The following is a 24,298-nucleotide window of genomic DNA, read 5'->3' as shown; positions in this document are numbered from 1 at the left end:
CGAAATGTTCATCCCCACCCAGAATCGACCAGTTTCAGGTTGTTAAAAAATAATGTGTTCTCCGTGATGCACTTTCATAGACCTTGTACAAGAACTCACTGTTCCGTGATTGGGTACCTCAGCCTGTTTTGCTGGACGTGTACGCAGTTTGTGACGATAGAAGCGCGACTTTATTATATCTCTGGGTTGTATTGCTGAAGTAAGTTTCCCTCTATACATAAAAGCGAACATTTACAAGGCTAAATTCATATATTTTGCACGTGTGACTCCTCTGTACATTCGATTACCGAGACGTATAGAAGTCTCTTTGAAATTTGAAACAAGGTCGAACCTCGACACGACTACTTGTCTTACTGCCTTGCCGACTTTGAAATGAAAGAATCACTGAAATTACCTTCGTGACAATTGAATGTTTATTTCTAATAATTCCATTCAAAAATAGAACTAAAACGATATCTTTAGTGCAAAAATAATATGAATACTTCTTCTAAAGATTAGAAGTATAATACCACCTGATATATGAGTTATTGTTGCTAGCTATAGTTATTGATAGTGGCTGAAAAATGCATTGACGGGATAGAAATTGACTCGATTAAGAAAGATTCCGTCCTTGACACGGTCAGCAAGTTGTTTTCCTCTTTTGCAATAGCAAATAGAAGGAGAGGAATTGTTTTGATTCCCTATTGACTTGTGGCAATGAATAATATAAAAAATGAAATCTTTGAGTTTTACGTCCCACGGAATGAATAATATAATTTTTAAGCCTAATATAAATGAAAATCATACATTTTAGTTACGTTTTCATTGTAATGTGTCATCATAACACAACTTATCCATCTTTTAGAAAGCGCATGAATTCAGACACTTGGTCATGAAATTGAGCTTTAGCTTTAGGCATGTTTCAATCTTCTTACATCTTAAATCTAAAATCAGCAATCGGCACACGCCACACTATGCACACTAAACCACTACTCGTGCAATCCGGTCAACTGAGTTTATAGAACAATGATTTTAAGAATAGAGTGGAAGTGCAGGTGGCAGATTAGACTTTAGTCAAAACAATTTTCGCTGAAAACTGCGCCTTAGGCCAAATTTCACCATCAATCTGTTCTGATAAGAAAATACCATCGTTTCTATATGGGGAGGCGAAGGGGATGAAACCCAAAAAACTAGTAAGTCGAAAAATAGGCACCACCCTAATATATATGTATATATAAGTAATCAGTTTGTAGGTATATAAATTTTAAAGTTAAAAAAAAGTATAACATTAAATTGTCCCTTTTCACTCCGTGCTTTCATATTAATGATTCCAATATTTGCTAAGTAGTAGGAAAAATAAAATAAACACTTCCCGAAACATAAGCAGAGAGTACTTTACTCTTTGTGAATCCAATGAGTGTTGCATGAACTTTATTGGCGTTTCTGTGTCAGTATGTACCCAAGACTTCTAAATCTTTTCCTCCTTGTCAATTCTGAAGTGTTCTCAGCGAAAATTTGGAATTTACATATTATATTATTCTACTGAATATTGGAGAGCGTATTAAGCAAGCAATAATTCTTTGTTGCTAATTTACCGTACTAGAGAGGAGCAATTACGTATTTATTATTATTATTATTATTATTATTATTATTATTATTATTATTATTATTATTATTATTAAAATAACGAGAAAAATATATCATATAATTATGAGTTTATACCAATATAACGCAAACTACTATCAAATAATTATTTATTATTCGTGATACACTTGATATTTTCCTTTGTGATATTATAATTGACCTCCGTACAAATAAAAATTGAGCTATAATCACCTTTGATATTGAAGACAAGTTCGAAGCGTGGGCCAAATGTTCCTTTGTTGAAGATGATATTCGTGATTAGTAACTATCTTTAGACATTCCATCACAATTTCTTTAAAGGAAAATCTAATCCTTCGCTTTTCTGTACCTAACGATTAGGTGACGTACTTTCATACATATTTGAGTGTTATTATTTTTTTTTTATATTATTATTCATTGTTTGTCTACCACAATTAATCTGGTGCTTTACTTGGACAATAAAATAGGGCAAGTACTAGTTATATATTTTTTCTAATAATGCCTAAATATGTATTTCATAACAAATTTGATTTATACTTACTATCATTTTCCTTTTTCGTAGTGCCCGCCAATTATGCTGCTCACTGGTCCAGCAGGCTGTGGGAAAACAGCGACTATTAAGGTCCTTGCAAAATCTTTGGGCTTTAATCTATTGGAATGGGATTCACCCCGTTATAGTTCTGTGCCTGTGGAACTATCTCTTGAGAAGACAGGTATATTGTAATCTTAATAATTATATTAGTAAGGTATGGAGCATTGTGATTATACACAGTTTTGTATTAACATGTATGTGTCATCATTCCATTGAAGTTTCCAGTCAGTGTCTTTTTGAGGCCGGGAGGCAAACGCGCATGCCTTCTACGAGCGTGGTCCCGGATTCCATTTTCGTGTTATTTTCACAATATTCATAGTTTCTGCTGACTTCCAAGACTCACGAGAAATCGAGTTGAGTTGAGTTGATTTTAGTTTAGCGTCCCTTTCAGCAGCGAGGCTATATGAGACGTGGACCTACTGATTAACGTGGAATCCGAACCACATGAGCTCCCGCCGGGAATCGAACCCGGGTCTCCCACGCCATCACGAGAAATCGAGTTATTTCCATTACTATTTCAATGGTTAGTTGGTTGGATTGGAGTTTATCGTCCCTTTCAGCACTGAGGCTATATAAGACTTGGACCTACAGCTTAACGTGGGATCTGAACCACATACACTCCATATTATTTCATTCAAACGTAAAGCTTGGAGATATAAACTAGATAAGAAATAATGTACCAAAAGCCTGTATAGATAAATGTACCTCTGATGTTGAAAGTTCCAAGTATATATTCCCGAATCTCTTCTCATCACTATATATGAATAAATTCTTGACTTAGCATTAATTAATGGTTGCAACATAAATTGTTTCCAAAACGATTTCGAACTAACTTGACATTAAAGACGAAGACACCTTCCACTATATTTTTCGAGTGATGTCTTTGCAAGCTCATAAACTATATTCCATGTCTCCAGGATAGAAGAAAATTGGTAGAATAGAAGTCACTGTATTGTAAAAGAATGTGATCATCATTTAAGCTTAGATGAAAGGCCTGTTTGAGAGGAAACAAATATGTGTTTTCTGATATGTTGCACGTTTAGGGTAGGAAGAATTCAAAATGACTAAAATGACGTAATTTTAAAACTAATTAGGCGTTAAGAAGAATCACTGAGATTCGTATAATACTTAAAGTATTTCCGCACCAGTGCTGCTTCGAAAAGTATAGGTGCTAACATGAAGTTTTTGTGAAAACTGAAACTCTACAGAAAACAATGCCACAGAGGAAAACTGTATAATACTGTAGGATATGACAACAAAATCTGAAATATTTAAGTTTTACGTCCTACGGTTATGTCAGCTAGGCTCAAGGAAATGGTGATGATGAGAAATGAAGGATATGGTGGAATGAAGAAAGTGAGAGGAAACGTGAGAATCCTGAGAAAACCCATACACACGGTGTTTGTCCACAACAAAGTTTACTTGGCGCGATCTGGGATCGAACAGAGGACCTCATGAACCACCGCGGTCCAATATGACTACAGAAAAATTTTGTGAAAACTGAAACTACAAAAAATAACGCCACAGAGGAAAGCTATGTAAGAGAACATGACAAAAAATCTTTGTCTATAATACGAGTTTGATTCTTACGGCATAATTCTAATTATTGTGTTCTCCCTCACACACACACACACACACACACATTCATTGCACAGAATTTTTCGTAATCATTTACTTCCATTATTATCCGCCTTCTTGAAGTTACAGCCATCCCTCTGCCTTCGCCATGTTCGGTACTATAAGTGAGTTGTGCCACTATAAATTGTACTAGTGTAATTTGCACTGCATTTCACACCTTTCAATATGAAACAGGTATTAGCAACTTTTGTGCGATATGTAATAAATTATTTTACCTTCTTTCATGCTATAAAACCCTTGTGACAAAGTGTCACCTATTTCACTCGAAGAATTTTATCAACCATCGTAACAATTCGACATTTTTAGTTCACGCATTTCACTCTGCAGCTCAAGGTAAAATTAAGCACACAAAAATTGACAACTGTCATTCACGAATACATTTTTAGTAGACAAAATAAAATTTCCATAAGAATCATCACTTCCTGTTGTGTTAAATATTTGTAGTCCGTGCACAGCATAACGGGCTACGCGTAACATCAAAGTGGAAAAAAAAAAGAAGGCTTGCTGACTAGCAGCAGTGAGGCATGCTGAAACATCATCATTAGTTGAGGACCTAACTTAAGTGTGTACAACTCAATGTTATTACCTATAAAATATTAATTAACCTGCAACTGAAAAATAAACATAATATATATATATATACAGAGGGTTGATTAATTCGTGTGTCAATTTCACTTGTTCACTGTGCAAAAGTGGTATGAGGTAAAGCCGTGCAATTTGGTGTAACTTTAGACGAAGGACATAAGTTTTGCTTTGATATAGAAGCATGTCACTTGTACTAAAGATTTTAGAGATATAGGGTCAAAGGTCAAATTTCGATTTTTTCCTTATGGGACTGCAATGGTAAATTCTGAAAGAGGCTGGAAAAACGTAAATCGAAGTGATAACAAAGAAAAAGATGTATGGTATGATTCTATGTCATCAATCAAGTGTCATGGTCAGAGGTCACTGTCAGATCAAGGTCAAAGGTCATCTTGAGAACCCATTTGAACACTCTGAAAACAACACAATGTCCGTACATCATCATGTCAAATGGGTTCTCAAGGTGACCTGTGACCTTGATCTAACAGTGACCTCTGACCATGACACTTGATTGACGCATATTTGGTCGGCTTGCGACATAGAATCATACCATACAGCTTTTTCTTTGTTATCACTTCGATTTACGTTTTTCCAGGCTCTTTCATAATTTACCATTGCAATCCCATAAGGAAAAAATCGAAATTTGACCTTTGACCCTATATCTCTTCAATCTTTAGTACAAGTGACATGATTCTATGACGAAACAAAACTTCTGTCCTTCGTCTAAAGTTACACCAATTTGCACGGCTTTACCTCATACCACAGTGAACGAATCTGTATATATATAAATATAATATTGTATAAAGTATACAGAATAAATAGAATTTCCTATGCAGCTATCCTTGTGTCACACGTTTCCTCCTTCCTGTTTTACATTAATGGAATATATAGGTCCAACAACTAAATATTTCCTTTGACTGGACGTTGATCGGACAATTCGTTTTCTAGTTATGGTGATTTCTTTATTATTCCGACAAATTCTCGACGAGTTATAGCTCTGAACCAACGCATTTCCAGACTTCGGTTTCGTATCTTAAACTGTTTCTTCTGTTACTGTTCATCATTCTCGAAAGTCGTGCCCAAAGTAATGATGTCTCAAACGTGTGGATTCTTTTCGAGTCTCTCATTTTTATTATTTTTTGACTATATTATTTTGCATGTTTCTGCTTAATATAATTGAATTGGTGAGTAGAAGAAAAGTACGAGTCCAAAATAAGTTTTTACACTTAACGTGAAAATAAATTGTTGAATGCATAGAACAACGCATCCCTATTGATTTGAAAAAGAGTTTTCAAGTTATTATGCAATTCAAATAGTGTGATTTTGGACTAGTACTGTTCTTTCTTTATCAATTCAGTTACAGTGATTACAATGTATATGTTCTCGTCGTATTTCGTATAAGACACGTGGAATATTGTACTTCCCTTTCGGGCTAGTCTTGAGCCTCCCTGTTCTTCATCCATGTTTACATTAATGGAACCTAGATATCCTACAATAAAATATTTCCTTTCACTGCACCTCGATTCTTCAATTTTTTTCTCAAGTTATGGTCTTCTTTTGTTCATTCTGATAAATTTTCTGCGGGGTATAGCTCGGAACTGATGGGGATTTCCGGACAGTAGTTCCGTATGTCAAATTGCTTTTGTTGTATCATTCGTCCAAGTCTTACCCCAGGTCATGGAAATATCCAATATATACTTAGATGTGCAATTAACATAAAGTCGTATTTTTTTCAAGTCCCTAGAACTACCATTGTATATGTAATAAAACTACGTTAGATAGCTTAAAATTAAGTAAACTTTGTTTTGTTACTTCAGATTTAGTAAACGTTTTAATAATTGATTTAATAATTTTAATTAGATTATAGAAACAACTTTGCCTTAATCTAGTTAATTGTTAATCACCATCATAACGGTGTATATATAAATTACAAAATTTAAAGACTTACAAATTATAATAATTTTGTTGGTTATAGTTTTGTTATATTGTAAAATTTTTCTTTAACATATGAAATGTGGTAATGTCAGTGTAATTTTTGTGTTTAGACTACCGTCAGATGCCTGACAAAGCTATCTTCCCTAGTTCGTTGGAAAGTTTCCAAAACTTCTTGTTCAGAGCGGGACGATATTCAAGTGTTTTGTCTAGTCGTCGGCGAAACTTGATACTGGTGGAGGACTATCCAAATGTATTCTATATGAAGCCAGTGCTGTTTCATAATATTATAAGGTAAGTTTATATTATTTATATTATCTATCACTCGTGATTTAATTACGTTGCCGAATTAAAAAAACTTGATGAGAAACTATCCTATATGCTCTCCACTTTTCTTTGTGCTCAAATGATCAGAATATTTGGAGCATTTAATGTCCCTTTGTGAAGGAAAGAAGAAAAAAGTACATGAAAATATTTCAGGTTTGATGAAGCACGTAGTTACATAGAATAAAATATGAACGAAACATCCCTGTTTTGTTGTTCTCTCCACGAAATGAGCTAAAAGTTGATTGAGTTGATTTTGAGTTTTACGTCCCGTTCAGCGGCGAGCATATATGAGACGTGGACCTACTGATTAACGCGGAATCCAAACCACATGAGCTTCCGCTGGAAATCGAACCCTGGTCTCCCACGCCAAATGCTTATACACTAACCGCTTAGCCACAAATGAGCTAAAAGAGTAGTGCATGGTAACATGACTTAATGTGTGTGTATCATTTATTTCTTGTTTTTCTTTCCGAACCTTTAAGTTTCAAGATGTGGAAACTATATTTTGGTTCAATCGGCCGAAATCCTTACTTAATTTTGAATTCATTGTTGTTCCGTTAAACTTATAATATCATATGAAACAAGCTGTGAATACAAAGAATCATATGTTGGCATGGCCAAGAAATAAATATGCGCCAAAATCAAAGAACATACGTGATTCTGAACGAATCCACTGACTAACTTATCTAAACACTAAAAGTCAACATGAAATAGAAACAGTAAGTTATTAGAGAAGCCCATTTCACAAAATGAAAGGTGTGTGTTCGAATCAGTCCTTTATTTAACATAAGAATACAGTAGTAAATCAGAATTTGGGTAAATTGAACAAAAGTTAGCTTTTGCTTCCCCTTAATTTCGAGATTTGGAGCGGAAGAAAGAAGTTACATGCTTGATATGTAACACTACACCAATACTGCAGTTTATTTAGTGGAGATGAGGACTAAGCTAAAGTAGGCTTCATTTAATATTTTACTATGTATAATTTCGTATTTCAGTAAATTCTTAGTATCTCTTTCCGTCTTTTCGCTTTTACTATTTAGCTTTAGCTACGTCTTCTACTTCGAGGATGCGAATCTTTTGAGCATGATGAAAATTTGATCGTTTCGTTCAGTTATTTATAATCACATTGTTTATATATATATGAATTGATTGATCATATGTGCTTATTGTCATAAAGAAACTAATTTGTATGTGCAACACTTGAAAGTATTTCTTTACCTGTGTTAAGAATGTTACAATTTTATATGCGTTGGTGATAATGAGGATTGTTTCACTGGTGATCATTCTAAATAATGAAAATTCCATTCAGGTCTTGGAAGGTCGGAAAAGGCGGGAAGGCATCCATAACGAGAAACTATTTTCTAGAATCACGGAAAAATAGCGAAAAAGGGTTTTTTTTCTGCACAACACTGTAGACCAGTGTAATTAGCGAAAGTGATTCAAACTCAGAATTGTACAACAACAAGATGACAATTGGTGGAGATATTCTTTTTTAAAAAAAAGAAGAAGAAGAAAAAAGAAAATCCTCTTGGGGAAACGGAGATGTGATGTCATCAAAGTGGTCACCAACGTAGTTTATTCCTTCAATTTTAAATTGTCGTATCTTCTCGAGATTTCAACGTACAAACTTCGTTATTACTTCATTTAACAGAGAATACATAAAAATTGTTATTTGTAGCTACAAATTGTACGCTATCGACTGATACTCTTATATTGAAAGTTTGGATTATCACGAAAACAAGCGTAAGTTATACGTATCTACAAGACAAGAAAACTAACAATGAAATTTGATATCTAACAGTGAAATTTGATAATAATAATGTAATAATATACAACTTGGATATCTAAACTTTCAATATAAGAGTATCAGTCTTCTACATCTTCATAAATAACTATACAGATGATCCTAAATCTTCCAAATAAGTGCAGATAATGATCATTAAAGTTCATAATTGACTTTTTAAGAACATGTTGTCTCTTATTGATATGCGACATGACTACGTTTCCATTTAAAAAAAAATCACATATTTCAAAATGGCGGATTTCAGTATGGCGGCGGAGGTTTATGATCTACTCTGCTCATTCTTCTTTTGCCAATATGTGAAACTACCACCGTTTACGTTGTCTATCTTTCACTATTTTCACAATTCAACAGTTTATTTGATGTATTTCAATAACATAGTATAGCCCTTCTCCCACCAAATTTGACCCCTCTCCCCCTCCGTTTCTTATGGCGCTCAGCCGCTATAACTATGCACATATACATATTTTCACATCCTCAATCATGCGCACTATTTCTAATCCCGCAACTCGATTCATCCATTTGGACCCTTTACTTGTTTGTCTTTATGTACCATGTTAATTATATAGGTAAATATACAAAGAAAAAATCTTTTCTTAGAATACTGTTTTTAATCACAGTCCTCAAAGAATTAAGATTCTCTAGAGGATCTGCTGATATGGAAGAAAAATATTAATGTCAGGTGATATTTGCGCAAAGAATAATCAAGATTTTTTGCCGAAGTTTGTAAGGGATATAATAGTTAGAAAATGTAGGATTAATACTTTTGAAATAAAAGTAGGTAAGAAAATGCACACACGACATCAATGACATTTTAACATAGTAACGGGTAAATCTAAAGAACAACGAGAAAAAGGAAGTAAACAAGAAAGGAGATTGCAATTGGGATGAGAAAGTTGACAGTAATTTGGATTTTAGACTTAGAAGATGTCAGAAAGTGTTCGGTTGGAATAGACCAAAAGAGCTAAGAATGAATTGAGAAGTAAGTTTTGAATTACAATCCTCTGAAAGAGGAAATAGTGCAGATAGTGAAAGAAGAAAGTTGATGGTAGCTCTGATAAGATGTAGAAGTAGTATATAACTTCCTGTAAGTTTCTCGAAAAAGAGGGAGAATGTTCGTTAAGGATTTATAGTAGGATTGGTGTAAGATGAATAATAAAATGTAAATAGATTGAAAGAAGAAGAAATGACAGAGATTTAAAAGAATTTTATGTTATATCCTATATTTTTTAGTTTGTATACATATTATGTTTTATTGTGAGAGCAAATATATAATTGTTTAATATTACACTTCCTGTGGATAATTGTTAATCATTAGACATCATTAACTAAATTATTTTCTATTAAAAAACTTTAGCTCTGGCCCGTAATATGTATATAGTGATTATACTGAGTCTAATGCTATGCGAATTGGATCCAACAAATTTCTTATGTACATCTAGTGATGTGCTAACAAGGATGGTTCATCGAGTGCACCTACTTATTTCTTTCTCGTAAATCTTCTTTTCCAGGTCTTATAGTGCTTTGGGAAAGTTCCCGTTGGTTTGTCTGTTTACCGAATCAGATTCCAATTGGCACACCCGTCGCTTATTTTTTCCAGAATCGTTGATGAGAACGTCTAAAATTAACCTTGTGACGTAAGTTACTCGTAAATATTTTTTCTATGAATAATGTAGTAGTTATGATAATAGAATTCAGTATTACAGATAGGAAGGCTGTCTTAAAATATCAATATGGCGGTCCCGGGTTCGATTCCCGGTGGGGGCACCCGGTCGAAAAAGTGTAAAAAGCTTTTGCCGGCGAGCCATCCTGCATAAGGTTTCCCTGGGTTTTCCTCATTCATACCAGGTAAATACCGGGGTGGTACCTAACTTATAGGTCCCAGGCCGCTTCCTTCCTTCCCTTTCCTCGGATAGTGTGCTCGCCGAGAGACATCATCCCTCATACTTGACGGGCTAACATGGCCATAGATGCCAACAGCCCAGAGATCTAAATCCTAAATCCGTAAAATGTGGATGATGTACATCATTATATTTCGGAAAGAGGGTTGGAAATAAAAGTAAGTAAATTAATTTTCTGAAATTGGTCTATAACTTATAAAGAATACAAAATTGGTTGCATAATTTGTAATATTCTGCAAAGATGTGGAATTGTTCTATATTGACATTTAAATAACTTCTATGTCAAAATATGCAGCTGTTTAACCAACGTGGCTTTGCTTTAAAAGTAAAATTACATCCTTTTGGAGTACTGTTCTATTTATACTACTGCTAATAGCTAACTTCAAATACTGTTCTTTCTAATATCAAATAACCTTCTCTTCTTGATATGCAGGGTGGACACAAATTCTTTCCCTGATTAAATAATGATGATAACATACAAACTACAAAAGATAGAAACATACTGTCTTCGGCATCACTTTGTCAAATGTTTCTATTTTCTGCCTTGCACGTCACCTGATCGCAGTACTGCGGTCACTTGATTGAAAGATAATATTCGTACAGAGGGAAGCGAAATGCGTGTTCTGGCATCAAGAAACAAAGTCTCCTAATACAGTGCAACGAACGTTAAGGAGTGCATACGGACGTTAGCCACCGAATGTCAAGAGCATAAAGGAGTGGTATAGAAAATTCACTAAAACGGGAAGTTGTGCACCACGCTTTCACTTGAAGCTCACAGAAATTCTCACTTCGAGTACCACGTAAATGCCAAAGTCCACTGAGTTGAAAATTTTACACGAACACATGCAATTATGCGCGTATAATGTGCATATTGTTCAAACCCTAACAGAAGACGACCGTCCCCCACACGCATCCTTCGTTTGTAACGTCCTGGCAGAAATGACAACAGCGGAAATGAGTGTTTTTCGGATACCTTGTTTAGGTGAACAGACATCATATCTGTATTTGTTGTGCTGGAAACCGACGTGTTACTTTAGGAAATGAAAGGAGGTAGCTCAAATGTGGTTTGAAATGACAAATTAAGCCTTTCTTTTTCTACTAAGCTACTTTCAACTCAGGCATATTCTTAGACATGTTGGTTAATTATTGTACATAGCATCTCAGTTACAAGAACATCAACCAAGTGTTACTCTGCAGTTAGATGGAACACTACACTGGAGTACAGATATTCGGACACATCTCAATAAAACATTCCCAGGACGATCGATTGAGAGAGGTGGACCAATGCATTGGCCGCGCGACCCTCAGACACTCATTGACTTCTTTCTTTGAAGATATGTTTAGGACAGGATTTATTCGACGATTGTGGCAGACATTTGCACACGAAAAGTAAGAATAAGAAGTGCAGTAGTGACAGTGACACAAGACATGGATAGAAATTGATGATCTGAGGGAACTAATGAAGCACATATGGAAAATCTCTAATCAGATTAAAAAAAAAAAAACTTTCTGACTTTCTCTACATTTTGCAGCAAACTGCATGTTAACCTTTCGTTGTTTGCATGTTAATGCTTTAAAGAAAAAATAAAGACTTTGTTTCCACTCTGTATTAGCCTACTGCTGTAATTCGTTTCTTTTCAGTAAGTAGGGAAAATAAGCGTGAATAACCAAATAATGTTACTATGTGAAGACATATTGTCATGATATACGTTCTTTTCAGTTTTAATAAAGTATCAAATACTTTGATGAAGAAGGCGATCGCTCGAGTAATAAAGTCTGAAGTTGCTTCGGGAAGATTGTCATGTGAACCAGAGAAAGCAACGATAGAATCTGTAGTCCAGACGTGTAACGGAGATATTCGAACAGCATTGAATTCGTTACAAGTAGCCTTAACTAAAGGAGCACGTGAGTAATTACAAAATTCATTTGTATGTGTATCCTATTTGTAAAAGGCAAACATATCATTGCGCCATTCTAATTTCTAATAGTAAACACTGACGTTAGTAGATATCGTCTGCAGGCACTTCGTAGATTTAAAACTATTGTGATTATTTAATTCCATTTTTTTTTTAAACGCTGTGTTTCAATCTAATTATTTCAAAATAGGATAAGAGCTGTAACCATATTTAGATATGAGCATTTTTCTTTTTGTATTTCTGCAGTAACATATTGTGACGATTTAATGACAACTTAACTGTGTTGTTTTAATTTAGTTATTTCAAAATGGATAGTGATGATTGCGCAGACATGAACATGCTTTGCTGTTTATTATTAAGAAAAGTATGATGTGAAAATCTGTACATGTACAAAATTTTTGTATCTCACGCCCAATGGTTTCGGAAATCTGACTAAGAGTGAGGATTCATTGACACAATTTTTACAAAATTTCAGTTTTCTGCGCCTAACAATTTCGCAGAAGTGGCGAACGTTGAAAAGAAAGGTTCAGGTTTTCTTTATTCCAGTAGTGATCGCATTTCGGAAAACTCAGTCTCATCCTCCACCCAGGGTTTAAGGACAACGTTTCTTCAAAATTTCATGTTTCTACGCATGGCAGTTAAGGGATCTGGTAAACTACGAAAAAATGGCAAGCCCCTCTCTTCCCCTTTAGTGTTCACGTTTCGCGAAACTTCCTCTCATTCACTGTCTGGAGTGTTGGGGTGAACCTTCATACAAAATTTCGTGTTCCTACGTTTAACAGTTTTGGAGATTTCATGAATGACAGGAATACTTCCAGGGCTGTATATTTCACCCTTTAGTGTTCCCATTTCGCAAATCTAGTAGGATCGAAGGAAAACATTTGTACGAAGTTTAAAGTTCCTAGACCCAACTTTTTCGCAGATCTGATGATGAGTGAATCAGTGAGCGAGTTAATGGATTAACTCTATACTTTTGCCACACTTGTTCGTAGTGACTTAAGGAAATGTTTCGACATAGTGAAATTCAAGAAACTTTAAAATTCTATCTTTACTGCTTCAAACTATTCTTGTTAATAAGGAGTAACATTGAGTTGTTAGACATAATAGTTCTTTCTTTCGTTTTCTTGTCATCATCAGTTACAACTCCATAGTTACACGTTATCACATTCGTAAAAAATTCGCCGTACATTCAACCACACTCCATGTATGTATGTCTAATATTTTTGAACGTATACGTTGCAACTTTAATAAACTCTCCATAAACCAACAGAATACGGGAAAATATTTTGCTGCAATTCATTTTCGAAAAATTTCTAATTAGAGCTTAATCTGAAAGGCTACTTATTTCCGAATTTTCAAGCACAATTTGATTTTCGAAATGTCTGTAAGTACTAATATATATTTACAATTGGGAAGAAAGTGAAATATTGATGCTAACAAAGTTAGCAATCATAAGTGGACACATTTTGAGAGACGACTTGTTCTTTTATCCTGGTCTGGAATAGTATTTCAATATGCTGAGACTGTTTTATGTCTATTTACTGAAAGCAACAAAATAGTTTTGCTTTTGGGGGCCGCGGTGGCTGTGGTAGAGCGTTCACCTCTGGTGCTTGAGGTCCCGGGTTCGATCCCAGTCCACGCCAAGTGAATTTGTGGTGGACAAACACCGTGTGCGTGGGTTTTCTCGGGGCTCTCCCGTTTCCTCCCACTTTCTTCATTCCACCATTTCATTCATTACTCATCATCACCATCTCCTTTAGCCTAACCGGCATAACAGTGGGACGTAAAACTCAAAGATTTTAATTTCATTTTTATTTTTGCTTTTGCTTTTCTTTGCACAGGGTCAGATGATTTAGAAAGGGCCGTTGGGTCGGCACCACCTGAACGCCGCACGACCAGAGGTCGAAAGAAAGGCGATCCTAATTGCAGTCGTCAGAAGCAAGTGGCTACTTCTCGAGGTGGGCGAAAAAGAAGGGCAAAAGCATCAGACGGCTGGGAAATGCATATGCCAATAACTATTGGTGCCAGAGATCATCCCTTGTCTCTATTTCGAGGAGTGGCACGTTCATTACGTGCGTATTATGAGAAAAGTAAGTATCTGTTGTATTGATTTACTGAAAGAAATTGAATCTGTTAAGTGATTTGTCAAAACTTACCATTAACTTGGCTGTGCTAAAATTATAACGCGACTCAATTAATGGCAAATTTTGATTAATGGGATGTTAATGGGATGGATTAATGGGATGTTGAATTGCTTGTATTCTTAGTCAAAATAAGTAGGGTGACTGAAATTTTACTGGTAGAAATACAATTTGATGTTTCTTACAATTAGATTTTATATTTTCACAATAATTAACATTTTTCTGTGTAAAAGAAATTATTTCCTAAGGAAACGTGAAGCCTCGACTATCGACAATAGATGGCAGCACCTATCCCCTATTTTTCTAATGTATTTTCTAAGAGCCAATAATACTCTCAATAACTAAATCAACTTAAGTAATGAATATTCAAAGACAAGTTTAATAGATAACCATAGAATAATTCGTGCACTTATTGATTATTATTTTCTTTTACTCATTGTACACTTTCCAGAAGCATGCTTCCAACAGTAAAGCTTTCTCATCAATGAAAGAAGCAGAATGTCATAAAACTGCACGGATTGTTATCTGATCATTGTTTTTTTTTTTTTTTTTTTTTTTAAGACAAAGTTTGCATATTTGTTGTCTTGAATTTAATTTAATTATTGTGAATGTTGTCGCTCCGTATAAAATACATTGAAACAATAGGAGGATACGTGCTGCCATCCATTAGGGGTTATCGCACCTTTAAACTCACCTTAAGCTGGGAGAGGATATATATATATATATATATATATATATATATATATATATATATATATATATATATATCGGATTAGTTTCCTACTAATGTTTCTCAGTCAATTTTTCTTCCTATACGTACTTCGAGAGTTGCACTTGGACATTCTTTCTCAGGGACACAAAATGGCGTAAGCCCTTTTTCAAAATAAGATCTTCACATATTTTTTGAATCAACAGTGTTAATTTAAGAACTATTACGAAAACATTTTATCAGTACTGATGGTGATGAGATTTCTTGTGAATGTGAAGCTACATATATAGAAATAACTAAAAGAAATGTTTGCACTAGGCTAAAAGAACATATAAGGTGTTCCCTAGAGGACAAAGAAGTTGTCTCAGAGTTAATAAAGCATCTTCAAGTGACAAAACACTCAGTGCTGGTGGATATAAATATTTTTCTCCATGTTACCTCACATATTGAAAGAAATATGTTCGAAGCATGTTACATTATGACCAATATTCTAAAATTAAATATCGATAAATAAAATCTGGAGAGACATTGGAACGGTGTCCTTACCAATACATCAACAGAAACAAATATATTAGATATAAAACTTAATTACATATCTATATTTTTGATATACATAATATGCAATTTCATTGAAAATGAATGGAGGACGCTTTGACCACTTGATTTAAGCAACCTAACTTAATATTATGATAAAAATTGTAATAATTTCATAGTTCATAAATAATTAATTTCAAATACATTTTTGTCAAGTGATTTGTTTCCTGTCCTGTATATAAAACAAAGACGTAAAATTGGATTGACACCTTGTTACAATTTGATGTACACCATACTTAGTTTCTCGTTGTTTGGAAGAATAAAACTTTGAAGGGTAAGATATATATATTGTGTTTTTCGAAACGGCCTCCAAAACCTTTATTTATCCAATTCTACAGCTAAAAGAGTACAATTTCTTGTTGTTTGTGTAGGGGAAAAGGGAGTAACGACGCGTTTTTTTTAATTGCTCCGAACAGCATGAAATCTAATGAATAGTGCTGCACATACCTACGTATGTTTACTATGAAATAACTCGGAACTATTGCGTAATTACTCTCCGTTATAAGATAGCAGACGGAAATTTGAAACCTTACACTGCGTGTGGTTACCCTGCAGTTGAGTTCTTAGTTACAGGTTACGCAACAGTTGAGTTCTTAGTTAAATTCTTTTTTAAACTTCCATATGATGATATTCCCTAAACGTATTTGCTTCCTTCGCTCTTTTTATTGTAGAAGAGCCTTACGACACATTGCTGTTAGAATTTCTGAGCTTTGGTGCTTTCCCTTCTGCTTCGCTGACGATGGTTTCTATCTAGGAATTGGAGAAATTGCTGTTAATGGGACTATTGCGGAAAATTTTTCGGAATTGGTGACTTCCCTTGATGGTCCAGGGACTACAGTTCAGAAACGTCACTAAAATTATGTTTCGTCGAGTCCATTGCGAGCTCCCTCGTGACTAAGCGGTTAGCGTACACGCCTTTGGCGTGGGAGACCCGGGTTCGATTCCCTGCGGAGCTCATGTGGTTCGGATATCACGTTAATCAGTAGGTCCATGTCTCATATAGTCTCGCTGCAGAAAGGGACGCTAAACTAAAATCAAGTCAACTCGTCGAGTCCATTGCATCATAAGAAAGGTCTGCTTCCATATTCTCCTCAGTCTGACTACAGCACTGATTACTTGCAGCAAAATCTGCGTCTATAAAAACTTCCGGATTCATGGGGAACGTACCACACTTTTCAAATCCTGATGAGGCATTTTTAATCACACGAACTGTTGTGTTCATGCGTACTATTACCCCAAATCAGGCCATCTTGATTTTTCTGTTCTTGACTGGCATGCGTAAATATTATAACAAAATACTAATCCTATATTTATTCTAAATTTACTATTCATACATATTGATTACAAAAATACCGTACTCCAGAAGTAAATTTGAACTTAACCACTAAAGAAAACTGGTGAATTTTTGAAGAAAAACAAAGATTTTCAATACATGGCCATACTTCGCAATACGTTCTCTGCAGCACTCTCCCACTCATGTGAGGTTCGTTGGGCACGTTGTTGGTAGGGTTGAGCACCATGCAGGCCTTCTCCTTTCCTCATTATACATAAATTGCGTGCATAAATTTATACTAATTTTAAGTTCACACGGTATCTGCTGTTTAGCAGCGTAGATTTCGCTGATTTCATTCTTATACTCATACATGTAAAATCCCATAGTACAATTACCAAACACGTAACTATTTCTTACTCTTTTACACTAGATTTCATACTGTCCATCGTAAATTAGCATTGTTTTGCATTTAAATTGCGTCATTATTTCCCGCATAGAGACTCAGGGAGATTTTTCTTACTTTTTAGTTTCGATAAATTTATCATTAAAAGACGAGACATCATACGACTGTAATGATGTTCACTGTTTAAAACGTGGGACCAAACTGGTTTGCTAAGATATAAAAATGTTAGTGGATTGTGTTGTAGGTTCATTAGGGCTAATAAGAATATTTTCCATCAATAGTGTTGTAGAAAAACGTTTTCTTTTTTTCCTGTGAAGTTTTTTTCAATAAAAAACATCGTTCTTTTTCATTTCTTCAAATGTCTGTTTTTCTTCTGGTAATTATTATTTATTGATTTATGTTGCAGATAAGTGAAATAATCAGCAGAACTTGAATCGAAGCCCTCGTAACTTACAAATCCTTTGTTTCTTTGTACCTATACGAGCAAAATTGTGTGATTATTGAGTGTACATTTGATTACTTTTTTTTTCATTAGTAACTCGGGTTGTTGAAGTAGTTATAGTCTCGACTAGTAATAGTTTCGTTGTTGTAAACAATAATTTCATTTTTAAAAATCTCTACTTTTTACATCTTAATTTCAATTATATTGTTGAGAAATACTTTTTTTTTTTCTTTAAGGCTTTTTGTAGTACTTATTACATTTTACGTACAATTATAAACAATACATCAAGTGAAAGAGCAACTCAAACAGTTTTTGCCACAACTGTTCAATGTGACCATTATTCGTCACACGGCACACATCGATTCGATAGGCGAGAAAGGCACATAAACTTTCCGACATATGGCACAAAACACATTCAACTGTACCATCTCGTGAGGGTTTGCTAAACCCAAATGTGAACATTGGGTGATATCAATAAAACGGAGAAGTTACTCATTATTCTCAATTTTGAAGTAGTTACTCGCATTGGTATCAATAGAAAGAGAACCGAGCACTACTCGTCTCGGCTGAACTCGGAGAAGCCGCGCTCCTTTGGAGAAACCACACCTCTATTCTCGAGCCGAGTAACTACTACGCATTTGATATCAATAAAAATCAGAAACTTCTCTGTGAAGCGAGTAACTTCTCCAAATTTCAGTAGGTGACTCCGTGCGAAATATGGCAGATTATATGAGTGTTTTGCAGCGTAGAAAAACTTATAAGCTGCATGAAAATGTTGCGAATGGCGATTACAAAAGACAGTATAGGTTCATGAAAGAAAATGTATAGTGGGTAACACAACATTTTTTAGGAGAATCAACCGAAAGTCGGGGTCGCGCACTACGTAATGACGAAAAGATGCATGTTTTCTTGCTTTATGTGAGTAATCCGGGATTCCAGGTCGGAGTGTCAGAAGATTCTGGTGTGGTTCAAAGTACTGTGTCTGTGACTGCTACAAGTGTAATAGATGCGATTATTGCGAAATCTGAAAACTGGATTGTTTCCGGCAAGTGTGCGTAATATACAAGCAGCAAAGGCAGAGTGGTAAGAACAATATACATTTCCGGATGCTATCGGAACACTTGACTATACACGCATGGCAATGAAGAAACCTAGTATTTTGGAGACGAATACGTTAATAGGAAGAGCTCCGTCGTGGCTAAGCTATTAGTGTACATGCCTTTGGCGTGGGAGACCCGCGTTCGATTCCCGGCGGGAGCTCATGTGGTTCAGATTCCACATTAATCAGTAGGTCCCGTCTCATATAGCCTCGCTACTGAAAGAGACGTTAAACTCAAAATCAACTGAACTCAACGTTGATAGGAAAGGGGGTATACATGTAAATGTATTTTGTTTATGTCAAGTCAAAAGGGGGCACGTATGGTGTGGAAAACACAATCAGATGGACGTGCTTTATGACGTGACTAGCTGGACTTTTTTAAAAAAGAAACAAAGTGGCCAAGTGTCTGGTTTCGTTCTTAAAGCCAATCAATCTACAAAGACCTTGGACAACACGTGATATGCGCTTGTGTTAATCTTGATATTGCTGGATTCAAGTCAACATCCATCAGCTCCAGTAGGTTCTTTCTTTTCAGATTAGTTTTTTTGTTTTATTCTCGCTCAGATATTAAAGATTCTCTTTTGGATTTGTGTCTTAGTCGTAGATGTATTTGATATTTCGTTGCATTTCACTGTAATTGCTTTCAAAGCTTCGGCTTTCCTTCGTTTGCTTTCTGGTAACTGTCACTTTGAAAGTACCACTGGAAATTCTTTTATGATATCCACAAGTGCACTTTAATTTAAACTGTCGTTGCTACTTTTCCTTTCCATGGCGTTTAGGATACTACGCCATAGGTTAATCACAACGAAAAGACCGCCCGACAGATGGGAGAAAAGAGTAACCACTCCTTTCATTGATACGACTCTGCTACGCGCAGAGAAAGCACGAGTGAACGTTCATAAATCTGAAGCAGTCTAGACCTGAGTAGTGGCTTGTTTTATTGATACAAAATTGAGGGAGGAGATTACTTCGATTCTCGAGCAGGACTTCTCAGGAGTAGTTACTTATTTTTATTGATATCACCCATTATGAGTGTTCTCGTCGGCACTTGGTTGAAGTGTCGATTTATCACTGAAGACGAAACAATCCAGAAAATCTTCGTCGTCTTGCAGTAATAATTCATTTTCAAAATTGGCACGTAAACCATAGTCTGTAGGCTTTCGGCCTTGAAGCACTGCAAACGATAAGGAGGTAGTTGTAAGTGTCTCCTTAAAATTCTCTACACAGACAGTTGCACTGTAATTACAGATTCAGTCTTCGCAAAATTAAAACACAGAAATCTTTCTGCTCTCTAGTCGCCATTTTTGATACTAGCTCTTCCTAATGACAGACAGAGTAAACAGTGCATGTGCATGAGTACGTACAAAACTGTTTGAGTTGCACTTGTACGTTAATTATAATAAATACTACAAAGTTTCAAATCCCCAATATTCATTTTGAGACACCCAGCATTGCTTCAAATTATGTCATCCTATAGTCATATCTTGTATGTACATATCATCAGGGCCCACAAAGTTACGATTTTAAGTTTGCTACTCCAGAATGAACAACGAAGGGGGAGTGCACTTGCACTCAGAAAGGCTTAAATACCAAAATACAGTCTCGTTGTGTTTGTATTTTTCCTTTAAATAATAATTATTATGTTAGTGAAAAATAGAGCAAACACACCTAAAAGATGGTCATCTTTTTTTATAGAATTCAATATCGAATTATATATATATATATATATATCAGTTTGCAATTTCAGTGCAACTAGCTCTTTTATCTTTATTTCTTGATTTTCCTTCTACATATATTATTTAAAAGAAAAAATCTTGTTTCCACTTTCAATGATAAATAACTTGTTTCTGGCAAAGACAAGACTAGCTTTCATATCAGAATTGAGATAATTAACTAAATGGAACAGGTGTTCGAGAATTGAGTTCTTGTATTTGACAAAAATCAAGCAATTTAAGCTGGGATTTGTTTGATCATTTGGTTTAGCACTGTCGTGGTGACCTTAAACTAATGCGACCTAAACATGATTTATGAATGTAATATTCAAATAGAAGGTGAGCTTAGTAGATTTAATTACCATCATCATGAAGTCTGTTTCCAACAAGAAATATTTATTTTAATAATATAGTTATGACAGAATTTGCTGCCCCTCGAAACTTGCCTCTTCGTACAAATGTACGCGTTGCACATATGGTAGTACCGGCCCTGTATATCATATATCTAGTCGACAAATTATTTATGTGTGATATTTAGAAAAATACTAGTAGGAAAATTAGTATTAGTTTTTACCTTTACACAAGTAATTTGCATTTTATACTGTACGTGATATTTTCGTACATATTAAAAGCCTGCTTTCACGAAAAAAAATTCATTTATACTTTTATTTCTTGGTTGATATTGATGAAACACTGCTGAAACCTGTAGTATTAGTAGGTATGCTACTCATGTGTATTGTAAAAATATTTGTACCGTATCAATATCTAGTGTTTATGTTGCATTTTATGGTAATTATCTACATAAAAATACTTCTTGCTTAAATAAACGTTAAATATATTGCAAATGACTATTTGAAAAAAAGAGAAAAGAAAAGAAATTGAGAAAAAAGCGAGAGACAAAGTTTTTTTTTCTTAAAAACGTACATTTGTGAAAAAATAGAAACGTTATTTTTTTCTGTTTACAACACTACCCAAGAATTTAGATGTTTCCATTCTTCCCCACCCTTTAGTTTGTTTCGAGTATTATGAACGAAGGCAATCAACATTGACAAAGCGAAAAGTAATGCTGTTTGGTGATTCTCGCATCTTTTCCTATCTGTCTAACACCGTTACTCGTCAAACGATGTGTTCTAAATTACTCGTAAACAGTGCAGACTAGACGAACAAAACAAAAACTGTGAAACTAGTCTAATATACTGAAAATAAATTTCTCTATCGTATATTATGCTGAAAATATTTCCGTAATATACACGTATTTTCTACTGAATTCTTCAGTTGTGGCTTGAGTTGGAGAGATTCCGTATTATGCAAAAATTTAACATTGCATAACCTATTTTCTTGGCTGGGGTCGTGGAATTTGTTCATAACGAGTAAGTTTCTACGATATTCACGTTCCACTTTGAACACGTTTTACTATATATATATATTCATTGAATTCACACCAAAAGAGGATATTACGCAAGGAAAATCTGTTAATTCTTCCTATTTTCTCGTTTAATACCGACTCTACTTCACCGATTAAGCCATTAAGTCACCTTCCTATCTGTTCTCTTTCATGCGGAGATGCACGATCTGCTTAGCAATAATATTTCACTTTGCCTTTAACAAAAGTATTATTTTCAATCATAAATTCCAGTTTATGAATAAAAGTTACGTTGTAGTTGCGTGTCTCGCATGCAGACAGGGCCGGCTCTCCTTTATATGCAACACGTGCATTTGCACGAGGAGGCAAGTTTCGAGGGGCGGCAAATCTGTCGTAACTATATTATTTGAAGTAAATATTCAACGAACTTAAAAAGTTCGTAACTGAATTCTCTATGTCTGTGTGTCTGTTTGTCTGTCCGTCTGTGTCATTTGCGATTTTTTTTTTTTTTTCAATTTTGAACCTGCATTCGATAGAGCATCAAAAACTACCAGAGAAAGTGATTAAATTTTTCACGTCACTCTTACCGTTCCCGAGATATTGGCCAGAAAATGGCCGATTTCCTCAGATTTAAAGAGCCATATATCGGGAACCGTAAGTCATAGAGAGATCATATTAGTGTTGATCAATATCTAAAAGAATGGTAAATATTTTGGTACAAAATAGTAAGTGATGGCCACTGGTTTGGCCACTACTACTATTAATATTGATACCAAAACGTTTACCACATTGTTAGATATTGATTAACATAATCTCTCTATGACTTACCGTTCCCGTGATATTGGCCAAAAAATGGCCAATTTCTAGATTTTTAAGAAGACATAGATCGGAAACGATAAGTTGTCGAGTGATGATATTGATGTTGATCCATACCTAAGAAAATGGTACCAAATAGTAACCGGTGGCCACTGGCCAACTGGCCACCATTCCCCAAATATTGGCCAAGAAGTTCGAATTTCTAGATATTTAAGCAGCCATATCTCGAGAACTGTAAGTCATAGAGATATGATATTTTGCTAACTTTTGCTATAAAGAGAAGAAGGTACGGATAAAAAGATTTACTTTTACATCTAGGAACAATGGCAGTTATCCTTCCCGCTCCATATCTCCATTCTTTTTAAGTTCGTTATGGCAATGGTCTTGGAGCATTCTCAACTGTTTTTTGTTGGAAACAAACTTAATGATTATGGTAGTTAAATTTACTAAGCTGACCTTCTATTTGAATACTACATTCATAAATCATGTTTAGGTCCTATTAGTTTAAAGTCACCAGGACAGTGCTACAGCAAATTGTCAAAGAAATTCCAGCATGTATTGCTTGATTGTTGTCAAATACAAGAATTCAATTCACTCGTAGAACAACAGCGAACACCTGTTCCATTTAGTTACTTATTACAGTTTTCATATGAAAACTAGTATTGTCTTTATCACAAACAAGTTCGTGATCATTGAAGGTGGAAACAAGTTTATTATTATTATTATTATTATTATTATTATTATTATTATTATTATTATTTTAACAAATGTAGAAGGAAAATCAATAAATGAAGATAAAAGACCTAGTTCCACTGGTATTGCAAACTGATACATTGAGATTAAAGCTCGATATTGAACTCTATAAAAAAGACTAGCGTTCAGCTAGCTGGGGGCTCCGTCCCCAGACCCCCGACTTTGCTCGGCCTACTGCCTCGCATTTCTTATCTATCGCCCTTTGGATCAATAGTGAATTTCGTGAACTTGCTCTTCATATTTCCTGAATCTGCCCATCCGGGGGCTTCGCCCCCACGCACTATCTTTGCTCGGCCTACGGCCTCACATCTCTTGAACCCACAATTCTATCGTTTCTTTTCCTATTTCAACTATCTAAAAGATAAGATTTTGTATCCCAAGAAAACTCCCATTTAAATAACATGAGCATTTCTTCATCCCCCTTTAGACCCCTAAAAAATTAAAAATATTCACTTTTGGCAATTTTCCTTTCAGTTAGTCCTGAAATGCTATAATCATACCAAATTTCATCATTTTAATCATGCCGGAAGTGTCTAAACATTTTGGGGTGTAGAAGACGTCCCTTATAAATAACATGGGAAAGATTTTTCAGTTCCCCATAAAACCATTATACGGTTGGAAATTTTTATATCTGATGATTTACTTAGGTAGTGCTAACGAAAACGTACAAGCATACCGAATTTCAAGTTTTTATTCCAATTC

The 24,298-nt window shown here is 34.9% G+C and overlaps 1 protein-coding gene across 2 annotated transcripts in view; it reads left to right on the top strand.

Annotated features, from left to right (window-relative positions):
• The window catches only part of Rad17 (Rad17 checkpoint clamp loader component), a 99,500-nt gene that overhangs the window by 34,795 nt on the left and 40,407 nt on the right, over positions 1 to 24,298 (top strand). For both annotated transcript variants that reach the window (XM_081762900.1, XM_081762901.1), the window contains exons 4-8: positions 2,165 to 2,315; positions 6,460 to 6,640; positions 9,986 to 10,111; positions 12,096 to 12,280; positions 14,133 to 14,381. In XM_081762900.1, coding sequence (XP_081619026.1) covers positions 2,165 to 2,315; positions 6,460 to 6,640; positions 9,986 to 10,111; positions 12,096 to 12,280; positions 14,133 to 14,381 — 892 coding nt within the window. The remainder of the gene's footprint in view (positions 1 to 2,164; positions 2,316 to 6,459; positions 6,641 to 9,985; positions 10,112 to 12,095; positions 12,281 to 14,132; positions 14,382 to 24,298) is intronic.

The sequence above is a fragment of the Thermobia domestica genome, chromosome 6, assembly GCF_964235325.1.
Source record: "Thermobia domestica chromosome 6, izTheDome1.hap1.1, whole genome shotgun sequence".
In the NCBI taxonomy this organism is placed as follows: domain Eukaryota; kingdom Metazoa; phylum Arthropoda; class Insecta; order Zygentoma; family Lepismatidae; genus Thermobia; species Thermobia domestica.
The sequence above is the reverse complement of the archived record's forward strand: the minus strand, read 5'-3'. Positions and strand labels throughout refer to the sequence as shown.